General features: G+C 34.3%; 1 protein-coding gene across 1 annotated transcript in view; it reads right to left on the bottom strand.

The window, feature by feature from the left end:
• Positions 1–17,251, bottom strand: part of WASF1 (WAS protein family member 1) — a 98,392-nt gene extending 81,141 nt beyond the window's left edge. The window contains exons 1-7 of the mRNA XM_012804487.2: positions 17,119–17,251; positions 11,035–11,169; positions 6,324–6,477; positions 5,170–5,287; positions 3,559–3,731; positions 1,624–1,803; positions 7–244 (exon numbers count right to left, since the gene is read on the bottom strand). Coding sequence (XP_012659941.1) covers positions 7–244; positions 1,624–1,803; positions 3,559–3,731; positions 5,170–5,287; positions 6,324–6,477; positions 11,035–11,169; positions 17,119–17,251 — 1,131 coding nt within the window. The remainder of the gene's footprint in view (positions 1–6; positions 245–1,623; positions 1,804–3,558; positions 3,732–5,169; positions 5,288–6,323; positions 6,478–11,034; positions 11,170–17,118) is intronic.
• Between the last annotated feature and the right edge of the window lie 4,725 nt (positions 17,252–21,976).

Consider the following 21,976-nt stretch of genomic DNA (forward strand, 5'->3'; position numbering starts at 1 on the left):
AGGGGCAATCTGAAGAGGAGCTGGAGGTGGTGGTACTGCTGGAGCTTGCAAAGCAGTGGTTGGAGGTGGAGGTGGGGGAGGTACTGGTGGAGGAGGAGTTGAAGTCATTGAAGCTCTTAATGAGGAAGTTGACAAGGCAGATGGGAGAGGTGGTGGAGGAGGTGGGGGAGTGGGGCTCACAAACACAGGTGTTCTGCCTGTAGCTGGAGACTGAGGACGATTTTCTATCAAACCTGTAGCAGAACTGAAATGATAAAGAGATCCTAGCAAGTTATTAAGACAGAAAACCTAGCCACAAAAACCATAAATGACTATCAGTAAGTAAATCACAAAAGATCCATTTATCTGTTCCTTACACAAATTTAAATTCTCAACAGTGTTTAGAAAGAAATGAGAACTAAAAGTACATCAACAAAAAAAATTAATAAGTGGTGCTTTGGTTTGTAATATTCTAAATAATCTCATTCTCTCAAGCAACCTTCATATCCACTCAGACATTTACTTTGATAAATAAAATACCCAGTTCTACACTGTGATATGAGTTTCTGTAATGACTCAATAGTTATTGCAATATTTGTAGCAATACTTGTGACCAATACAATGCTGTATTTACACTAAAACTATTAAAACTCACCATATGTCATTTTAGATAACTCAAAGACAGCTAATTACAATCCACAAAGGGGAATTTACAGCTCTTTCTTCCTGAATATGAAACATCAAGTGAGTCGGTAAAAGTTTTAACTGAAAATCAGAAATCTGACCTCTATCTATTAGAAAATTTGTCTAGTAGAGAATATTTCTCTATTGAAAATTTGTAATTGGAATAACTAAGATTAAGCTTCAGAACAGTTTTACTGAAATATTATTATAAGTGACTGTCAATTCTCTCTGAAATTCTTAAAGTACTTTCCTTAATATCAAATTAACATCCACAACCACACATCTTTGGTTCTCATTTCTTAGTCCCTTAACACATTCCAAAAATTCTTAACTTTTCTTACTACAATGCATATCAGCTTGATAACAAAGCTATGATAAAATGAAACACACTTTAATCTTTAAAGTAAAGTTTTATTAGCCAGGAGAATGTGCCAGCTCTAGTGAGAGAATGGCAAATCACATCCCATAGGTCAAATCTGACTACTCCTTAATACAGTTTTACTGAAACACAGACATAACCATTTGTTTATGTACAGTCTATGTCTGCTTTCATGCAACCATAAGCAGAAACTGTATCTCCAGAAAACCAAAAACATTTATTATCTGGTATTCTTTTTTTTTTTTTTTTTGGAGACAGAGCCTCAAGCTGTCCCCCTGGGTAGAGTGCTATGGCATCATGGCTCACGGCAACCTCCAACTCCTGGGCTCAAGCGAGTCTCCTGCCTCAGCCTCCCAAGTAGCTGGGACCATAGATGCCCGCCACAACACCTGGCTATTTTTTTTTTGGTTGGAGCCATCACTGTTGTTCCGCAGGCCTGGGCTAGATTCAAACCCGCCACCTTAGGTGTATGTGGCTGGCGCTTTAGGCACTTGAGCCACAAGTGCCGAGCTGTACTACTATCTGGTATTCTAAAGGAAAGATCTACTAATACAAAACATCACATGCCTGTCCCAACATACCTGATACAGGTGGGTATGGGTTTCGCATCTCCTGCTCCATGCATCGGTGGAGGCGGAGGTGGCTCGTGTGGTCTGACTAAGACCCTTTCCTCAGCTCTAGTCAGAAGCTCACTCATCTGACTAAATGGCAAGGCAGAAAGTGAGTAAGATCCATCCATATGATCCACATACGTCTGAGGTCTAGAAGAAATATATAGTATCAGTGTATTTTTCTTGAATAACTAGAGGACCAAAGTGTTCTGCATGAAATAATATTTAAAATTTATCTGTTGAATGGCAATATTTTAACTATTTATAAGAAAAATTTCTGAAATTACATTGATCTTACTTTTAAAACAAAGAATGCTATTTATTTGCTGCTTTAGGTTATGATGATCCCATCAGTTATTTTATCATTTTGGGAAAGAATAACAACTCATTTCACACAGATGAAAAATATTTCATATAAATTTTATAGCAAATTGTGTCTGCCTTTATTTCATTTTTTCTTTATAAGAAGATGACAGTGACAGAAAGGCCGACTATGAAAACTGGAATTTTCCACTACTAGGATATCTTGTTGCTCTCTTAAACCTAAGTGACTGAAAAGTCTTGCACCACTTGGTATTAGCACCACAGAGATGGCTAATGATATTGTTTCTATCCTTTTGGTGTTTTCAAAAGTGCTAGGGTACTCAAAAAATACCTAAGCAACATAGTAGCACGTTATGACTTAGATCGAAGTCTTAGATAACTTAGGTTAAAGCAAAATTTTAAATACCTTGAGCTTGCAAAGGTTTATAAATAATAAATGTACTTATCTATTACAGTGATTCTGAGGATAAAGTTAGGTTTAACACATGTATGCAGAATAAATCAGAAATTACTGTATTTACTGCTACTGTGTTTCCCTGAAAATAAGACACTGTCTTATATTTATTTTTTCTCAAGAAGACACACTAGGGCTTATTTTCAGGGGATGTCTTCCTCTCAGCACCGAAATGCATGGCATGGCTATGTAATGTATCTGCATAGCCACGCCCATCACTAGGTCTTATTATCGTGGTAGGGCGTATATTTAACAAATGCATAGAAATCCTGCTAGGGCTTACTTTGGGGGTAGGTCTTCTTTTCGGGGAAACACAGTAGTGGGTTGCTAAGTACCTTAATTACTTAAGTATAGTAGAAATAAATGCTTAACTACAAATTCCTAACATTTTTATTCTCAATTGTTTTGGTTTTTCTCTTTCAATAATATAAATAGTACCTCTCAGATGAATACTTTTTCTATAATAGGTCAAGATATATTACACACTTATGACACAATAAGTTACAGATATTATTCAAAATCTATATGACTATACCCAAATAAATATCTTCACAGAGAGATACCAGTATAATATGATTGCTATGGTGGCATGCTACTTAGGACTCTTGGCCACTGAGAAAGGAAAATGACCTATTTTGTATTTTCACAGAAGGGTCTGAGTAATTTTCTTTGAAAGCCCTAATATATGTATGTATAAGGGGAAGGATGTGGTAAAGCAAGTAAGCCAGGAGGAAAAGAAGGAACAAAATAGAAGCCCTTCTCAACTCCTAGTTTACATGCAACAAATCAGTAATACTTAAAAAAAAATTCCAGACCCATAATAGAGACCCTCCTTTGTTATGAAATTCTAGGGGACTCTGCAAAATATTGAAAGGGAGTTGAGACTTTCTGAAAGTCAAAACAATGATGATAATCTAGTCTAACCATCTCTTTCTATTGATGACAAAACTAAGGTTGAGGTATAAAAATGTCCTACACGAGACAGTAGGCTCACAGTAGTTGGGAGTTTGAAATCATAACAAGGTCTGCCAGTTCAACAGTTTAAGACCTAAGACTTAGAAGTACAGGTGCTATAAATAAAGCCAATATTTTATCATTAATTTTTAAAACAACAAAAGAAACGAAACCTTGTTTCAAAATGAGAGGCTGGGCCATTAGCAACTTCAATATGTTTATGTAAGAGATTAGCATCATCTTCAGCCAGCTCTGGACCCTGGGCCAGCTTCTGCCATTCTCTCCGCCTGTCGTGAGGTGCTCTTGGCACTTTTTCTGGTTCATGAGGACGATCTAGATTTTTCTGCTATAACAGATGTATTGAAACAAAGCCAAATGCTAAAGTGCTAATTTTTTAAAAAGAGGTTATAACAATCAAAATAAAAGTCTAACATCAACAATGTCATCATAATATAGTAAAAGTAACACAAACACAGTTCACTTGTACATTTAGAGTTAAATCTTAGCTAGTGTGCTATAATCTCAGTTTCTTGTTACATGTTTAATCCCTAATTTGATTTGATGCATTATATATAAAATAGTATATCTAAATAATAAAATTTGAGTCCTTTCAGATGAAAAAAAAAATTCACCAACCCTTCAGATGAAAAAGAAATTCACCATGGTTTGAAATTTCTACCATGAATGGCACTAACACTAACCAAACATAACTAAGGTCATGCCATCCAGTTAGCTAGAAAACATATTAGAAAAATCTAATTACCCACAATAATGATGTCTCTCAATAGGAAAAACAGTCTTTAAACAATAAAATAAAAAATGATTCAAATAGGAGGCAAAAGCATAGAAATGTCTAGAGTAGATATAAAAATTCAAATGCCAAAAGGTCCAAGCAGATACAATACTTGAATAAAGGCAAGCAGGTATAGGATGGGGCATGCAGTGAACTAGACAGACATGCCCATTTATGGCATTCCAGTTAAAAAAAACTTGGGGGCACACAAAGCATTATCTACTGGCAGTATCTGGGTGGCCAGTCACCAGTTTGCAAATGCTGGCTGGAGCACTGGTTTATCATCTAGCATAGATGATGATAACATGAGAGCATCATGAGGACAGAGAAGTAGAGATATAACTACAGGAGAAACAGAGGGATGATGGACATAGACTTTGCCCCCTTTATAATTCAGCCTAAATCCAACTTTGCTTCTTCCTCAGGTATTTTCTGTCACCATTAACGTGAAGTAACGCATATCCAAATGAATTTTATTAGAAAGTAGAAAATGATAATACAGAAGAAAGATAACTGAACTGGAATTTTGTGAGAATATAATGACTTTCTAAAACATTTAAGAAATATTTAGGATACTCTGTGACAAGAAAATATTAGCTTAATCTACATCACCAGTATCTGCACAATGTTCCTTTTTTCTTTCTTACCAGAATGCTCTACTCTTCCCTGGTGCACATAATTCCTATTTGTTCTTCAAGCTTCATTACAAGCTTTTTTGGAAGTGTTTAGCAGTGCTGTTTGCCAGCTAAAGCAGTTGCTACTTGGTGTACTTAAACCCCATGCAAACCTCTGCTATGGCACTTATTGTTCCATACAATAATAATTTAATTGCTCATCTGCTCCCCATTAGGCTCTATAGTTTTAAAGCCTTCAGTATTTGATTACATGAACCCAATAAAATAAAATGTCAAAGTACAGAATTAGTCAAGTTCCATACATGCAACAAAACTCAAATATACAAAACTTCAATTTTTTGAACCACTTGTAATACCTTTTGCTTCCTCTTCTCCTTCCTCTTATCCTCTGTATCTTGCAACATTTTTTCTTTCCACAGATCAAAGAAATATGAAGGGTTGGTATAAAACTTCAAACCTTCTTTACCATCATCTCTGAAATGTACAATATTAATTGAAATGCGTATTAGTAAGAGTTATAGAGCCAAGCGGAACAGAATTTTACTACAATTTTTATTCTCTTAAAAGAATAAAACACAATGTTAAAATATTGCCAAAATTAGGATATTACACCAATAGAAAATTTCTCCCAAGTCAGAAAGGAAACTAGGAAAACCAGATGTTCTTCTGAGTAGATATTAATAATTTAAAATAGAGCTGGGCAATTTTTATCCCTAAGTTCTGTGGAATACCAAATTTTCTAAAAGCCTTTTGGGAAATTCCAATAATTGTAAATGGTTCTACCAAATATAAAAGCTGATGAGACCTCATTTAGAATAGAGAAATTTTGCAGTTTTTGCCCATACTCTACTTATTGTCTTACTAAATCCAAAAGATATCATCTAATAGTCATTTTAACATTCACATTTAAATCCAATGACCTGACTTACAATTTCAAATAACTATTTGACTATCATTTTGTTCAGTAGCTATGTTGAAGATCCAAATTACCTAAATAAATAAATCGTGTGAAAAGATTCCAAAGGCTGAAAAATTCCAGATTTTATTTTAAATAGTACAAAGTTCATGAGGACGATCTAAAATAGATACTACAAATTCCTTACATAAGAAGTTAATGTATACAGATCAAGAGTAGACAAATAAGCAAAAATTGTAACATTCATTTTGTTAATAGGTTGGAATTTTGACCTCTTTTTCATTTTCTGTTCGATTAAAAGTTAAATTAAAAGGATAGTAACAACTCCCTATCTGTTCACATTAATAAGTTTGCCAGTAGCTTTTCTTAATAATATATATCAAAATAATTCCCTTGAAAGGGCCTTGTCTTTTGTATGCCAGAGCCTTAGGATCTCATCTAATGAGTAAGGCAAAGGTTTTCTAAAGATGGTGGATAGGAAGGACTCTGTGTGTTGGGTATAAGCTCAATGCAATAAAGAATGTTTGGAGATTTAGCACTTAAATAATAAGTCTGAAACAAATAATAAGCCCTCTTATTTGTTAACTTACTGACCTATAAGGAGTGAGTATATTGAGAGGTGGAGGCTGTTCACAAACATCATATGTCTCCTGTAAAGGAATAGGCAAAGTCTTGCGATCAAAAAGCTGCTGATCTTGAATTGTGGAACTTCGGAAAGCTTTTCTCATTGTTATATCTTGCAAAGACACTAAAACAAAAATCAAGAATTAATTTTATTTTATTAGGAGGATTTAACATAAGAACAAATTATTATACTGTACTGAATTTGTTTAACATTCTGCATGGCTTGAGAGGCTGTGACCTTAGTGGCTATAAACCAGAAACTTTATTTTAGATATTTTATCATTATATTTACCCTAATGATTCTGTGCCTAATTTTCCAATCAGATAGATTTTAACACAATATTTGATATCTAAGGCTCAAAAGACCCCAATGACACCTGAAATATACCTGTATTTCTCACCAAATACTTCTTTTCTTTCTCTACCTGCCAACCCGGGCCCCCACCAACTTAGATTCTCTTCTTCTATGATTTTTATTCCTCCTTTTTTTCAGTAATTCTAAAAAGAATTACTTATTAGTGGCCTTCTGGGCTAAACACAACATTGACCTCTACACTGTATGTACTATAAATAATACACTTGTACTATAAATTTAAAACAAATTTTACTATAAAGAAAATATTTTCAGGTCGTGGGTGATCTATATTATTATCTATTTCACTAATCTTTTATCGGTACTGTAAGAATTTCTGCCTAACTATAAGCTTTTGAAGACTGAAACTTACACATTAGTAATTCCCAGCAACTATCATAACCTCATCACATATGTATTTACACAATTTAAAAATAAATTTTTATTCATTTTCTTGTGGACTGTGCATGTTATTAATAACATACAAAATGTACCAAAATACAGCATTCTTAAACTTACAGAATGATTTTGTGATATTAAAAAGTTAGGTAATTTCTTATATATTTAATATGGCCTTAAATATACAAATGCTCTCTACCGCATAAGGTTCGTACTGAACAGTCATAGTCATTCTTATTCTTCTCCCTAAAATATCTCTATCACCTTCACATACACACAATATACTCAATATGAACATTTGGACCTATAGGACCAGTGGAGCAATGAGGCTGTCTTTGCAACTGACATACCATCACTGCATTTCCAGCAATCCCCTTGCTGCATGATTTGTGACAAAACATCAGAGAAGAGTTTTTCCCTACTATCACTAAAAAGTGCTATGAGAGATTCAGTATTTAATGAGTACCTATTATATGTGCTAGATGTTTTCACTAATTTTTATTTTAAATCTTTACAAGGATTCACCAAGCCAGGGATTACTATTCCATTTAAAAATAATATAAGAAAGCCAAGGCCAGGAAATTTATAACTGGCCAAAGTTAAACAGTTAATTAGCAGGAAAGCCAGAAAAGAAAAAAGCTCAGTTCTGTCTGCCTTTGAGGCTAATCCTTTTGCCACAATACCACACACACTGTTCTTAGGCTCCTATCAGAAGTGACCTGTGTTTTATGCAGTCAACATGGATCAACTCTTGCCATTTGTCCACCTCCCCCTTATTAGTTCAAAGTATGAACTAAGAAGAAATCTATAGTGTTTAATTTCTTAAAACTTTCTGGCAAAGTGCAGGATGGACATAAAGTTCATGTGCAATTTAAAGTAGTTTAACATAGTAAGTTGCATATGAACTTTGTCTACTTTGTATATAAAAAAACATGTAAAGTAATAAGAATGATATAGTACTGTTCTACCTTCACCTGCTCTCATTTGTCATTTACCTTATTGTTAACAGACCACTGTTTGTCAACAATAACATCTGATATTATTTAATCAATACCACAATGTAATTTAGCATTGTTCTTTTTTTTTTCTTGTAGAGACAGAGTCTCACTTTATCCCCCTCCGTAGAGTGCCATGGCATCACACAGCTCACAGCAACCTCCAACTCCCGGGCTTAAGTGATTCTCTTGCCTCAGCCTCCTGAGTAGCTGGACTACAGGCATCCACCACAACGCCCAGCTATTTTTTTGTTGTAGTTTGGCCAGGGCCAGGTTTAAACCCACCACCCTCAGTATATGGGGCTGGAGCCCTACCCACTGAGCCACAGGTGCTGTCCTGTAATTTAGCATTATAATAATAGTATTATTTTGTTTGAACTCCCTGAGTTTCAAGGCCTAGGTTAAACAACTGAAAATTCCTTCTCTAAAACATCCCTGAACAACTTCAAATTAAGTAGTTCAGCTTTTAGACTTGAATTCTTCCCCACTGCTACATATATTTCTAAAAGAAACTATGTACAATTCTGATGGTACAGTTGTTGATAAATTAACACTTATTTTTTAATACGGATGCTTTAAGTTATTTATTAGTGTCTGTATTTTGACTTTTAAGTTTAATGGTGGTGCTAAGACACCTGTTAAAATTTAAAATTTAATAGTATTTTGAAACTGTTAATTGCTAAATGTTAATTTTTATTTTTGTTATATATGAGAACTATCTGTGTATTTCTATATCATAAGATGAGTACACTTATAACTTAAATACTTCAGTTATCTAAAAGAGAAATTTTGGCTATAAATTATATATTTGAATATATGGCCATAAAATATTTTTCCTACCACCAGCCAATGTTTTTATTTCAAGAATTTCATAAAGTATAACTAATAAACATGGACATGCTTTAATGGAGACCATCAAGAAAGGCAATTCACAGAACAGGAGAAAATATTTCTAAATCATGTATCTGATAAAGAATTTGGATCCAGAATATATATATATATATAATTCTTACAACTCAACAAAAAAAAGACAAATAATCCAATTTAAAAATGGACAAAGGAGGGCGGTGCCTGTAGCTCAAAGTAGCAAGGCATCAGCCCCATATGCCGGAGGTGGCGGGTTCAAACCCAGCCCTGGCCAAAAACTGCAAAAAAAAATGAACAAAGAACTAAATAGACAGTTTTTTCCAAAGAAGATACACAAATGGCCTATAAGTATTATGAAGACACTCAATACCCTTACTTATCAGAGAAACATTAACAAGCCTGTTACAACATGAATGAACCTGAGGCCCACAGCTGCATGCTAATTTTCTGAGAATATTTTTTTGCTTATCTGTGGTGTTGGATATCATGGAAAGTATGCATGGACCTTTTCTTGCTAATCAGCTTTCATTAGTGTTTGTATATTTAATGTGTAGCCCCCAACAACTCTTATTCTTCCAATGTGTGGCAGAAATGAAAAAAGGCTGGATACCGAATAGTTAAGTGAAAGAATCCAACCACAAAAGACTATGTATTGTATATCTGTTCCTATGAAATGTCCAGAATAGGCCAATCCACACAGATCGACAGCAGATCAGTGACTGAGGGGCCTGAGGGGAACGAGAAATGGAGAGTGACTGTTAATGAGTACAGGGCTTCTCGGAGTGACAAAAATGTTCTAGAATTGACCATGATGTCAGCGGCATTAACTGCTGAATGTACTAAAAAACAATTAATTGTACACCTCAACTTTATATGAACAAACTGCAAAGGGTTTGAAATATATCTTAATAAAGTTTTAATGTTTCTATAAAAAGTACTGTTCTTTTTCCTTGTATTCAGAGCTATAAGTTTTTTTTTCCTTTTTTGATTAAGTCATATATACATAGATCATGAATACATTTATGCATTTGTGGGATTCAATGTGTTGATTATTTGTACAAATTGGAGTGCTTACATCCTACTAATTCACATAGCTTTCACCTCATTTACTTTTAAGTTTTTATCTTTGCAAGCAATAGAAACTTAGTATGGTACTTGCCTCTCTTTATTAACACATTAAATCAGATTATTTCAAAAGTAAATAACTAACACATTTATCATTACACTACACTTTTCATTTTTTATAGGGATATCCTTTTTTTATTGTTCAAATTTAGGTCTATTATGTAACTTATACTAAACATTATTCAACAAAAGTATTTTGTAGAAAGGGTTATAAGAGATTTACATTAAATAATTCTCTGCGGTGGATAAGAGAAAATAACAATGTTCTTTGCAGTTTCAATTCTTTTGTTAAAAGAAAGAAAAAGAGACACCTGGGAAACATCAACATTCAATGTGTAGTGCCAAGGTATGATTCGTACCTTTGCCCCTAGAGTTTCCACTATTATTTTAGCCCATAGTGTGGTTTTTCATCTGATACCCCTGATTCAATAATTTGGTATAGAAAATTTCTGCCCCAAATACTAGTAATTTGTTTTTAAAATGTTCATTTAAAGTAGAAAGTAGCATTCAATTAACTAACTAACTAGACTTTAGCAAAATGTACATACAAAAGCATATTAAAAGAAATTACATTCTTACCGACTCGAACCTAAAGATTTGGGGTAATTTTAAAATAATTTTATTTCTAAGACAGAAGTATACAAATAAATTAAAAGGGAGAAAGGAGAAAGAGAATCAGAGAAAAAAACTACAGTTACTATGTCTTATTTATGTCAAAACATTAAAGCTGTGTAGTGTACAAAAAGAAGAAATAAAGAGTAGGGAAGAAAAGCCAGAAGAGTCATACTGATGGCTCTTATAATTTACAGATTTATTAAACATGTACACCAAAGGACATGAGTAAAAAGATGTGTGTAAATTCATGGTTAATACTGTTCTTAAATATATCACTCATCTAACTTAAAATATGTATGCAGAAGAAACACAATATAAATAAACTTACATTCTTCTTCCTTAGGATCAAGCTGTGTAACACTAACAGATAAACGGTCAACACGTTCTTGCAATGAGTTAACTCTGAAGGAAAAACTATGTGCTTCATTGAATAATTCTCCAAATATATCTTCAGCATATTTACCTAAGCACAAACAAGACATACACCATAAAATTTAAATGTGATCAGAAATAAACACTGAATGATATAACATTTAAAAATGGTGCCCTGTTCAATTTGGCATTTTTTGAAACTACAGTTGACCTGTGAACAACACAGGGTTGAACTGGGCTGTTCCACTTATATACGTGGACTTTTTTCAATGAACATATTGGAAAAATTATTTGAGATTTGTGGCAATTTGGAAAAACTTGCAGATGAATCACAAGCCTAGAAATATAACAAAAAGAATAAAAAGTTAAATATGTCATGAATGTATAAAATATATGTAGATACTAGTCTACTTTATCATTTACTACCACAAAATATACACAAATCTATTATAAAAAGTTAAAATTAACTGAAATTATGCATACAAATACTTGGCTATACTTGGTGCCATGGTCAATAAAAATGTAAACAAAAGTCAAGATCTAGTATTAAATCATAACTGAATAAAATTATAAACTATACTAATGTGCTAATTTCATAGGCAACTTCTACTAGTATCACAGTGAGCTCAAATGTTATTGCCACTATCCACTTAAATGCTGTGTGAGCAGTTCCTCTCTCTAGTAAGTTGAGTATCACAGTAGAAAGTATGGTTCTTGGACTTTTTTATTGTGTTTAGTCCAATAACATAAACCTTGAAAAATACCACAGGACCCATATCTATTGCCACTAATGATGCTAGAAGAGTTCCCAAGAAGCAGAGAAAGTCCTAACACTGTAAGAAAAGGTTAATTACTTGATAGGTACCATAGAGAGCTATAGCTGTGACTGCCTGCCATTTCAAGGTTAATGAATCCAGTGCAAGAACCACTGTGGGGGGGAAGAAACAAAAAGAGTAAAATTTGTGAAGCAGTTACTATAGCTATGCCAGTAGGCAATAAAACCTTATGGGTTTTGTGAAGTAGTTCTTTATCTTATATTGAAAATGCAGTCTTTATGCAGATGCAGGATTGCTATAAGAAAGGCACATCTATAGACCAATGAAAAAGCAAAGTTATACAACAACTTAAAACAAAAGGAAGGTGGAAGATCTAAAACTGGAGAATTTAATGCCAGCAAAGGATGGTTTGATATTTTGGAAAGCGGTTTGATGTTAAAAAAAAAAGTCAAGGTAACAGGAAAAGCAACTTCTGCCACTCAAGTGGCAGCAGATGAATTCCCAGATGCCAGTAGGAAAATCATCAAAGAGAAAGGGTATCTGCCTGAATAGAGTTTTAATTCAGGTGAAAATACTCTATTCTGGAAAGGAAATACCACAAAGTCATTCAGTAATAAGGAAAATAAGTGAGCCCCCGGATTTCAGGTAGGAAGGGCTACTCTAATTCTGCTGTTTTATGCAAAAGCAGTCGGGTTTATGATACGAACTGCATTTATATATAAAGCTGCTAACCAGAAGTTTTGAGGGCAAAAGGTAAATGCCAGCTGCCAGTTTTCTGGTTGTACAACAAGGCTTGGACAGTGAGAACCCTTTTTCTGCTTGGTTCCACATACACATTAGCCCTGAAGTCAGTGATGAACTGGCTTTTAAAGTTCTTGTGATATTAGACAATGCCCCTGGCTACCCAGAAACCCATGAGTTCAGTATCAAACGTGTCAAAGTGGACCATTTTGCCCCCAAACACATCTTTTATTCAGCTTCTAGATCAAGGAGTCATAAAAACCTTTAAGGCTCACTGTGCATGGTATTCTATGAAAAGGATTTCCAAGGCTATGGAAGAGAACTCCAATAGTACATCATGAAAGATTACACTGTTGAAGATGCCATTGTTGTTACAGAAAAAGCTAAGAAAGCCACTAAGCCCAAAACAAATTCCCCTTTCCCTTTGTCCCCTTCCCCCTACTTGAATTTAATTTTGCTTTTATCTCATGTAGGGGTGTAGTTGTTTATCTACTGGATTAATAAACTGTGGTACATGTATACCATAGAATGCAAGATTCCTTTTTTTTTTTGAGACAGAGCCTCAAGCTGTCACCCTGGATAGAGTCCCGTACCATCACAGTTCACAGCAACCTCCAACTCCTGGGCTCAAGCGAGTCTTCTGCCTCAGCCTCCCAAGTAGCTGGGACCACAGGCGCCCGCCACAACGCCTGGCTATTTTTTGGTTGCAGCCATCATTGTTGTTTGGCGGCCCGGGCTGGATTCGAACCTGCCACCTTGGTGTATGTGGCTGGCGCCTTAGCCACTTGAGCCACAGGCACCAAGCCAGAATGCAAGATTCCTAATAGACCTAGTAGATGACCTGTCTCAAGTATACTCAAAACACACATTCAAGAAATGTATAAGAGATATCTTATATTCTGTTATAATTTCTAAAAAAAAAAAATGAACAAAAAATTATCTAAAATCATTGCATTTCTTTAGTCACATAAATAAACTCTTATTACTAAAAAAGCATGAGCCAAAATAACTGGACAAAGTTCCCTGGCATTGTTGAAGTTCAAACAGAGGAAAAAAACAGACATTTAAAGAAATATGAAAAGCAATTTAATAAATAAATCCAAATCTTTGCTCTGTTCTTTGTGAGACCTTAGTATCAATATCCTCATCTGTAAAACAAGAATAAAGATATCTGTCTTAAAAAGAAGCTGTCAGAAAAAAGAGACATAGTGAGCAAAGGGTCTTGTAGTATACTGGATACAGAGGAGGAGCTCAGTAACAAGAGGCTCTTATCATAATATGAGGTAAGAGCAGCAAGGCACAGAGATAGAAGCAGCTAACTTTCAGGCATCAGATGGTGTTTAAGACACTTTCAGAGATACAGAGTTTCTCTAGTAGATAAGGAAAGCATCCCAGATGGAAGAAAAAGCAGGTAAAAGTTATTCATTTATTCAATAAATGCTGAGATACAAAGATGGAAGAGACTGTTTCATTTTAATAGCATGAACTGACTATATTCAACAAGAGAAATGCCATGAAAAGACAGAATAGTAAGAGTCCATAGATAATCGGAGGCCCAGTAGTTAAGAAATAAAATGATAAACAGGAAATTCATGTAAAGTGCAGGTTTTCAGTAATTACCATAAAATGGGGGTAAATCTCATAAAAAACTGAGATGGACACCTTTGGGAGAAAGAGGTCAGGAGGCTACATAGTGCACAGAGCCCTACAGTTTAATTTCACTGCTGTGTTCTCCCGAGTACCTTTGGTGCTAACTATAGGACAAAAGTAAAAATCTCAGTTACTATATCTAGAATCATTTTGGACAGTCAAGTTTTCTAAGTCAATCAGAGATTAATATTTAATATGTCAATTATTATTTTAACTATTTTGGATGGAAACTCATGAAATATATTCTATGCCTCTCTGTCTTCTTAAAATGAAATTTAACCTTTTCTAAAGGAGTCATGGCCATGAATTACGAAGATTAAATATTGTCCTAGGTTAGAAAACAGCTTTGCAATATATAAGAATATTTGCTTTCACATTAAATGCCCTCCTTTAGCTTTCATGTTGTATCATCCCTTCTGTCACTTCTTCATCGGCTATGAACCACCTCTTTTGCTTGGCTTCAGTGATGCCCTGGGTTATCTTCTGACTACATCTCCTCTTCTTATCCTCTGAAGCATAAATGTTTGGAAACCACATCATCAAAGCAGTTTGAATTATCAAAGTAAACAGGCTCTGAGAGAGGGATCAATTGGTTATTTTACGTGCATGTGTTCATTTATTCCAGTTATCTAGAGGCCCTTTAAATTTAATTCCAGGTTCTCAACCATGTCAAGTGGGAAACCCAACATAGGAGTTAATTTCAGGGCAGTAAACTACTGTTACACCTTGTTACAATATTTTATGGATTTTCTCTTTGTTTCTGAATCCTTATAAACTACTTAGAAAATGCCCTATTTGGTTTCTGATTCAAAATGCAAAGTACTCAAAACCGAATTTAGTTATATTTTCACAATATGTTTATATTTTCAGTTTGGCAACATAACCAAGTACCTGCTAACAGATGCTGCTTATATGGATTATATGAAGCTTGAAAACTCTGTAAATTTTCATCTTTAAGATATGTAATAAATTGGTTAATACCACGAATTAGGACCTTTAATCATGATTATAAGTTCTGGATTCTACATTGGTTACATATCTGAAACAAGATATGTATTAGATCCAAATTTCATTTTAATTTTAAGAAATAGTTTATACAAAGTTACTAATACATTTGCAGTTTTTGGCCGGGGCTGGGTTTGAACCCACTACCTCTGGCATATGTGGCCAGCACCCTACTCCTTTGAGCCACAGGCGCTGCCCCATTTTTATGCTCTTAACATGTATTTTAATATTAACATGCTGATGTATTCATATATGCTTAAAATAAATTTTATATGAAGTCATGTTATATTAGAGTCAATCAGTGCTAGATAATAAAAGTCAGTAAAATATTTTTAAACAATGTAGTTAATCACATGTTAATACAGTATCTGGGAACTATAAGATTCTTCTTTGGGCTGATTTCAAAAGTACATTCTATAATGGTTTTCCTAAGGAGAAAACAAGTAAATAATATTTTAATGATTCACTTGCTCAATAACCTGAAAAAAAAAAAAACACACAAAGGAAAAAGGAATATATTTAAATTCAAGGAATTCTTTTATTTACTTTTACAATGCAAACACTGTCACAAAGAGCATTCAAATGTAACTTTTTATGTCATTCTCCTTGCAGATGTGTATGCCCCAAATTTCTCACTTGAAACAAAGCAGATTAACAACCTCTTCTGCTAAGTATTCAATTATAAAACAAAGGGCAAAAGTAAAAAGAAAGAGAAGTCGGCTTCAGAAGAATCAAGGAGTACTTGCAAAATATACCTAGGCCAAGGACATTTGTTTTAACTTTAAAATTAAATATTTATGTCTCACTAAAAAGCTAATCCTTTAATTCAAAAGATAAACTGGATTTTTAAAAATTTTCCAATTGATTCAATTGAGAATAATGGGAAAGAATTGGTTTAATTCCTTAATCAAAAAGTTCTGTTCTGTAATCTTATAAGGGAAACAAACTTGTTTCCTTCTCTCTATTTTCTTCCCCTTCCATTGGTCTTTATTTTCTGGCCAACCCATTTGCCTTCTGTCTGCCAGAGGCCAGGTCACTTACTGTTTCCACAGCATGTTGCATTATCAGACCCCTGACTGATATCCTCATATCCCTTAGACCTATGGTCCCCAACCCCCAGGCTATAGACCGGTACCCATCTGTGGCCTGTTAAGAACTGGGCCACAGAGCAGGAGGTGAGCAGTGGGCAAGTGAGCAAAGCTTCATCGATAATTAAAGCAGCTCCCCATTGTTCACTGATTCTAAATTATGGTGAGTTGTATAATTATTTCATTATATATTACAATGTAATAATAATAGAAATAAAGTGCGCAGTAAATGTAATGCCCTTGAATCATCCCTCACCCCCAATCCATGGGAAACTTTTCTTTCATAAAACCTGTCCCTGGTACCAAAAAGGCTGGGGACTGATGCCTTAGACAACTCACTTGTCTAGTACCATCATCTGACTTACAATGACCCCACACCTGACACTTAGAACTCGGATAATATAAAAATATTTCCACGGGCTAATTAAATATATAGAGAGATACTGTTTCAAAACACAAATAGTTGAAGCCTCTAAAGAGTAAATAGTGACAAAAATCAAGCTAAAGTATAAATCTAGTCCTGCCTTACACAGATCAAATCATATTTTGAAAAACAATTTCAATAATTCTGATTCATCATGTGATTCTGTACCTAAAAATTCTGTTCCTATTCCCCTTTCTCATAAGAAAAAGAAATTATTTTACTTATAATGACTACATTTTTCAGGATAATTTTGTAGGCTTCTTCCAAATCGTTCTCCCCAAATAAATCACAAGTACATTTTCTTAATACTCTATAGCATAACTTTCTGATGTGTAATATTTTTAAATGATACTTACTCAGGCTACTTAGTTGTCTAATTATATTTGCCAAGGAAATATTGGTCACACATTCCAGTTCATTCTTAATGCCTCTAGGCAGTGCTGTGTGGCACAAGTGCCGAGGATCAATGTTTCTTTTCACTAATGGCATCTTGAGGGCAACCTTCTTTGTGCTAGTTCACCTACAGAAAATCAAAAAGTAAATTAACAATATTCAATTTTCAAGCAACACAGAGTAAGACATTATCTTTCACATTAAAGAATAAAATACAGTTTACCCTTAAAGAACATGGGTTTGAAATGCCTAGGCCCACTAATATGCAGATTTTCTTCCACCTCTGCACCCCCCAAGACAGCAAGACCAGTCTTTCCTCTTCTCCTCATCCTCAGTCTGGTCAACATGAAGAGGACAAGGATAAAGATCTTCATGATGATCCACTTCTACTTAGTGAAAGGTAAATATATTTTCTCTTCCTTATAATTTTCTTAGTAACATTTTATTTTCTCTAGCTGAATTTATACAGTATATAATACAGGATATACTACATATGACAGTATGTAAAACATATACAAAATACAGAAGGTACCAAAAAATGTATACATATTTTAAGAATGGAAAAAATTACATTAAAATTATAATACTCAAGTCACCTTTGACTTCTGCAATTACAAAAGATACAAGATACAATATTCAAGATAATAAATACTACTGGTATATATTAAGTATTGCAATTTTAGTAACTTTTTCCTTTCTTAAAATGTGTACATTCTTTTTGTACTTTCTGTATATGCTAATTGATTTTGTGCTGTTGGTAAGGCTTCTGGTCAACAGGAGACTATTACTAATTAAGTTTTGGGGGAGTCAAAAGTTACATGTGGATTTTCAACTGTGCAAGCGATTGGTACCCTTAACCCTTCCTCTGTTTAAGGGCTAAATGTATTTGCTTATATGATGACAATTAAAATGGAGTTACGCGATTAAAATAATCAAAATTGATTACCTTTGTTTTATTTTCAATTATTAGACTATCAACATTTTATAAAATATTTAAAAATTTTCCTTTTTTTTTGAGACAGAGTATCACTTTCTTGCCCTTGGTAGAGTGCTGTGGCAGCGTCACACTGCTCACAGCAACCTTCAGCTCTTGGGCTTAGTTGATTCTCTCGCCTCAGCCTCCCGAGTAACTGGGACTACAGGTGCCTACCACAATGTCTGGCTATTTTTTTTGTTGCAATTTGGCTGGGCTGGGTTTGAACCCACCACCCTCTGTATATGGGGCTGGCACCCTACTCACTGAGCCACAGGCGCTGCCCTTAAAAACTTTCCTTCAATGTCAGCTGCTACATGGTAAATTCATAACACCATCATTATTATTCTCCTTACTTGTAGTAAGTTTTCTCTTACTATGATAGGAGGTTTTGTGTGTGTCTTTCTTATTTTGTTCTTTTTGAGAAAGACTTTGAGTCTGTTGTCCCAGGCTAGAGTGCAGAGGCGTCATGGCTCACAGCAACCTCAATCTCCTGGGCTCAAGTGATCCTCCTACCTCAGCCTCCCAAGTAGCTGCTGGGACTACAGGCACTGCCACAATGCCCAACTAGTTTTTCTATTTTTTAGTAGAGACGGTCTCACTCTTGCTCAGGCTTATCTGGAACTCCCCAGCTCAAGCAATCCACCCACCTCAGCCTCCGAGAGTGCTAGGATTACAGACATGAGCCACTGCATCCAGCCAGGAGTTTTATTTTAGACAGCTGGTGTGAGAGGTGCTCCCTAAGTAAGTGACCAAAAGGATAAAGAAGCCAGGAGAATAGTATCAAATTTGCATGTCCACATAAAATGTATCAGATGTTCAACAGCTCAAATATTCCAATTTCATCAAAACCTACAAAATCTATATTTCATTGATCAAAAAGTTCAACTTTCTTTGAATTACAGGTTATCCCTACTTTGCATGTTTCCCACATGCACAAATTTCAGCCACCAAAGTTTAATTAAATAACACCAGTCCCCCAACATGGTTCAAATTTCACTTACCACAGTGTGTTAACTATAATTGCATAATTACAAATTTTGTATCTACCACTCTTGTCTACAAATAAGCATGTTAATAAGAAATGTACATCATGATCAATGACCAATAATGACTTCTTTAATCATGTCTGGATCATCCACAGACAGCAAAGCACGTGCCTGTGTTGCCTTCTTGCCTTCTGGGACTAAACCCATGTGCAATTTTACTAAATGGATAGTTGAAAGAGGAGATTGGCCAACACATACAAGTGTAGCAAACCACCCCACCCCCACCCCAGGAGCAAAATTAAATCCAATGTTAAATGGAGAGATGGAAGAAATAGCTGACTGTGGGAATGTTGTCACTGCTACTGTTTGAGAGCTTCTAGATAAGCAGTCAGAAGGACCTAGTGAAAGCAAATTTATAAACAAAGGAGAACTGTGGTTGTATCAAAGAAGGAATATGTTTCACAGGAAGTAATGCCAGCAAAAGAACAATGAAAAGCAAAACATGCCAAAAAACAACTTTAGGACATTGAAAGTGCAAAAGATATAATATTGGATGCTGATACAAATTTACAAGACAAAAGTGGTAAGAGTTTGACAAGGCACAAAAAAAGCTGCTGCTCTGCTATTTATTTAAATTAGACAAGTAGGCAAGCACTGTTCAAACTGCTCTTGATAAGTTTTATTACGAAGAAATAAAACACAATATTCTGATTGTTTTTAATGTTTTAAATTGCATTGTGCCAAATGTTTTATTTAAAAAATTTCCCTATATATTTTAACTGACTGATAAAATTTTTTAATGTTTTGACAAAAATTCTGAAAGAACATAAAACAATTGTGATTTTTCCCACTGATTAAGACCATTTTGCATAGTTTCAACTTGCATGGTCATTTTTATAGTCCCACACTACTGTGCAAAGTGAAGTACATAACAGTTACAGAAAGAAGTATATAATTTATTAATTACTAAGTTTTAATGACTACCAAATAAGAAGTTTTAGATAAATCTAATGTGTTAAAATATTACTTATCAACATGCTTTAAAATTTTTTTGTATGAAATCTGTCTCCTCTGCCCTATTTGTTCAGCTCTTACTCTACCTTTTAAATCTTTTTAAAGTGTGCAATATGAAACATACAGAAAAAAACACAAAACAAAACTGTACAATTCAATGATTTAATCACTCATGTAATCCCATATAAGAAACAAAACACTGCCTGGACCCCAGAGTCCTTCCACTTTAGTCCCCTTTCCCATCATCCTTTCTTACCTCAGTCCCAAAAGTAACCTTTACTCTTTCATAATAACCATTTCCTTGTTTTTCTTTCTATTTTTACAATTTATACAACCAACTCTATAGTTTTGATTGCTTTTTGAAGTTTATGTAAATAGAGTAATATACTACATATTTCACATTGTATTTATGAAATACATTTCATTTCATATTGTATTTGTAACATTCATCCATATTGCTTTGTGTGGATGTAGGTTGTTCATTTTAATTAATGTAGAAAATTTCACTGTATGATAACACTACAATTAAGGAACTAAAGTTAAGAATGACAAAGACACTTTATACTAGTTAAAGAAACAAAACAAAAAAAGACAACTCAATTTTAAATATATATGCACCCAACTTAAATGACCCCAGATTTATGAAACAGATTTGAAGGGTCTGAGCAATATAATATCCATAACACCATAATAGTTGGGGACTTTAACACCCCTCTAATAGAACTGGACACATCCACTAAACAGAAACTAAATAAAGATACAAAAGACACAAATGTGACCCTGAAACAAATGGGATTAATAGGCGTATACAGAACATAACCATCCCAAAGCTAAGGAATATACATTTTTCTCATTAGCTCATGGTAGGTACTCCAAAATCAACCACATCCTAGGATTCCAATCAAACCTCAGCAAAATTAAAAGAATAGAAATTATACTTTGTATCCTCTCAGACCACAAGGCAATAAAGCTGGAACTCAATTCCAACAAAAACATTCATCCCCACACAAAGACTTAGAAATTAAACAACCTTATGCTGAATGATAGTTGGGCTCAGGAAGAGATAAAAGAGGAAATCATTAAATTTCTCAAACATAACATCAATGAAGACACAAGTTATCAAAATCTGTGGGATACAGCAAAACCAGTCTTAAGAGGGAAATTTATCACATTAGATGCCTACATTTGAAAAACAAAAAGAGAACACATCAACAAACTCATTAATCATCTTACAGAACTGGAAAAAGAACAACAATCTAATCCCAAGCCCAGCAGAAGAAAAGAAATAACCAAAATTAAATCAAAGATTATAGAACTTGAAAACAAAAGAATCATTCAGAAAATTAACAGAACAAAAAGTAGGTTTTTCAAAAAAAATAAATAAAATTGATAAACTTTTGGCCAGATTAACTAGAAACAGCAAAGTAAAATCTCTAATAACCTCAATCAGAAATTATAAAGGGGTAATAACAACAAATGCCACAGAGATTCAAGAGATCATCTGTGAGTATAAGAAACTCTTATGTCCAGAAATTTGACAATGTGGAGGAAATGGATCATTACCTGGAAAAATACCCTCTCCCTAGACTTAATCTGACTGATTTAAAGAACTGAGATCAAAGAAATGATAAAAAATCTCCCAACAAAAAGTGCTCTGGTCCAGACAGCTGCACACCACAATTCTATCAAACCTTCAAAGAGGAACCTATACTCATACTGCTGAAATTCCAAAAAATTGAGAAAGAAGGAATCTTCCCCAACAAATTATGTTAAGCAAACATCACCATGACACCCAAACCAGGAAAAGACCCAACTAAAAAGGAGAATTTCAGACCAATTTCCCTA

The sequence above is a fragment of the Otolemur garnettii genome, unplaced genomic scaffold (assembly GCF_000181295.1).
Source record: "Otolemur garnettii isolate 467f Iridium unplaced genomic scaffold, OtoGar3 scaffold00002, whole genome shotgun sequence".
In the NCBI taxonomy this organism is placed as follows: domain Eukaryota; kingdom Metazoa; phylum Chordata; class Mammalia; order Primates; family Galagidae; genus Otolemur; species Otolemur garnettii.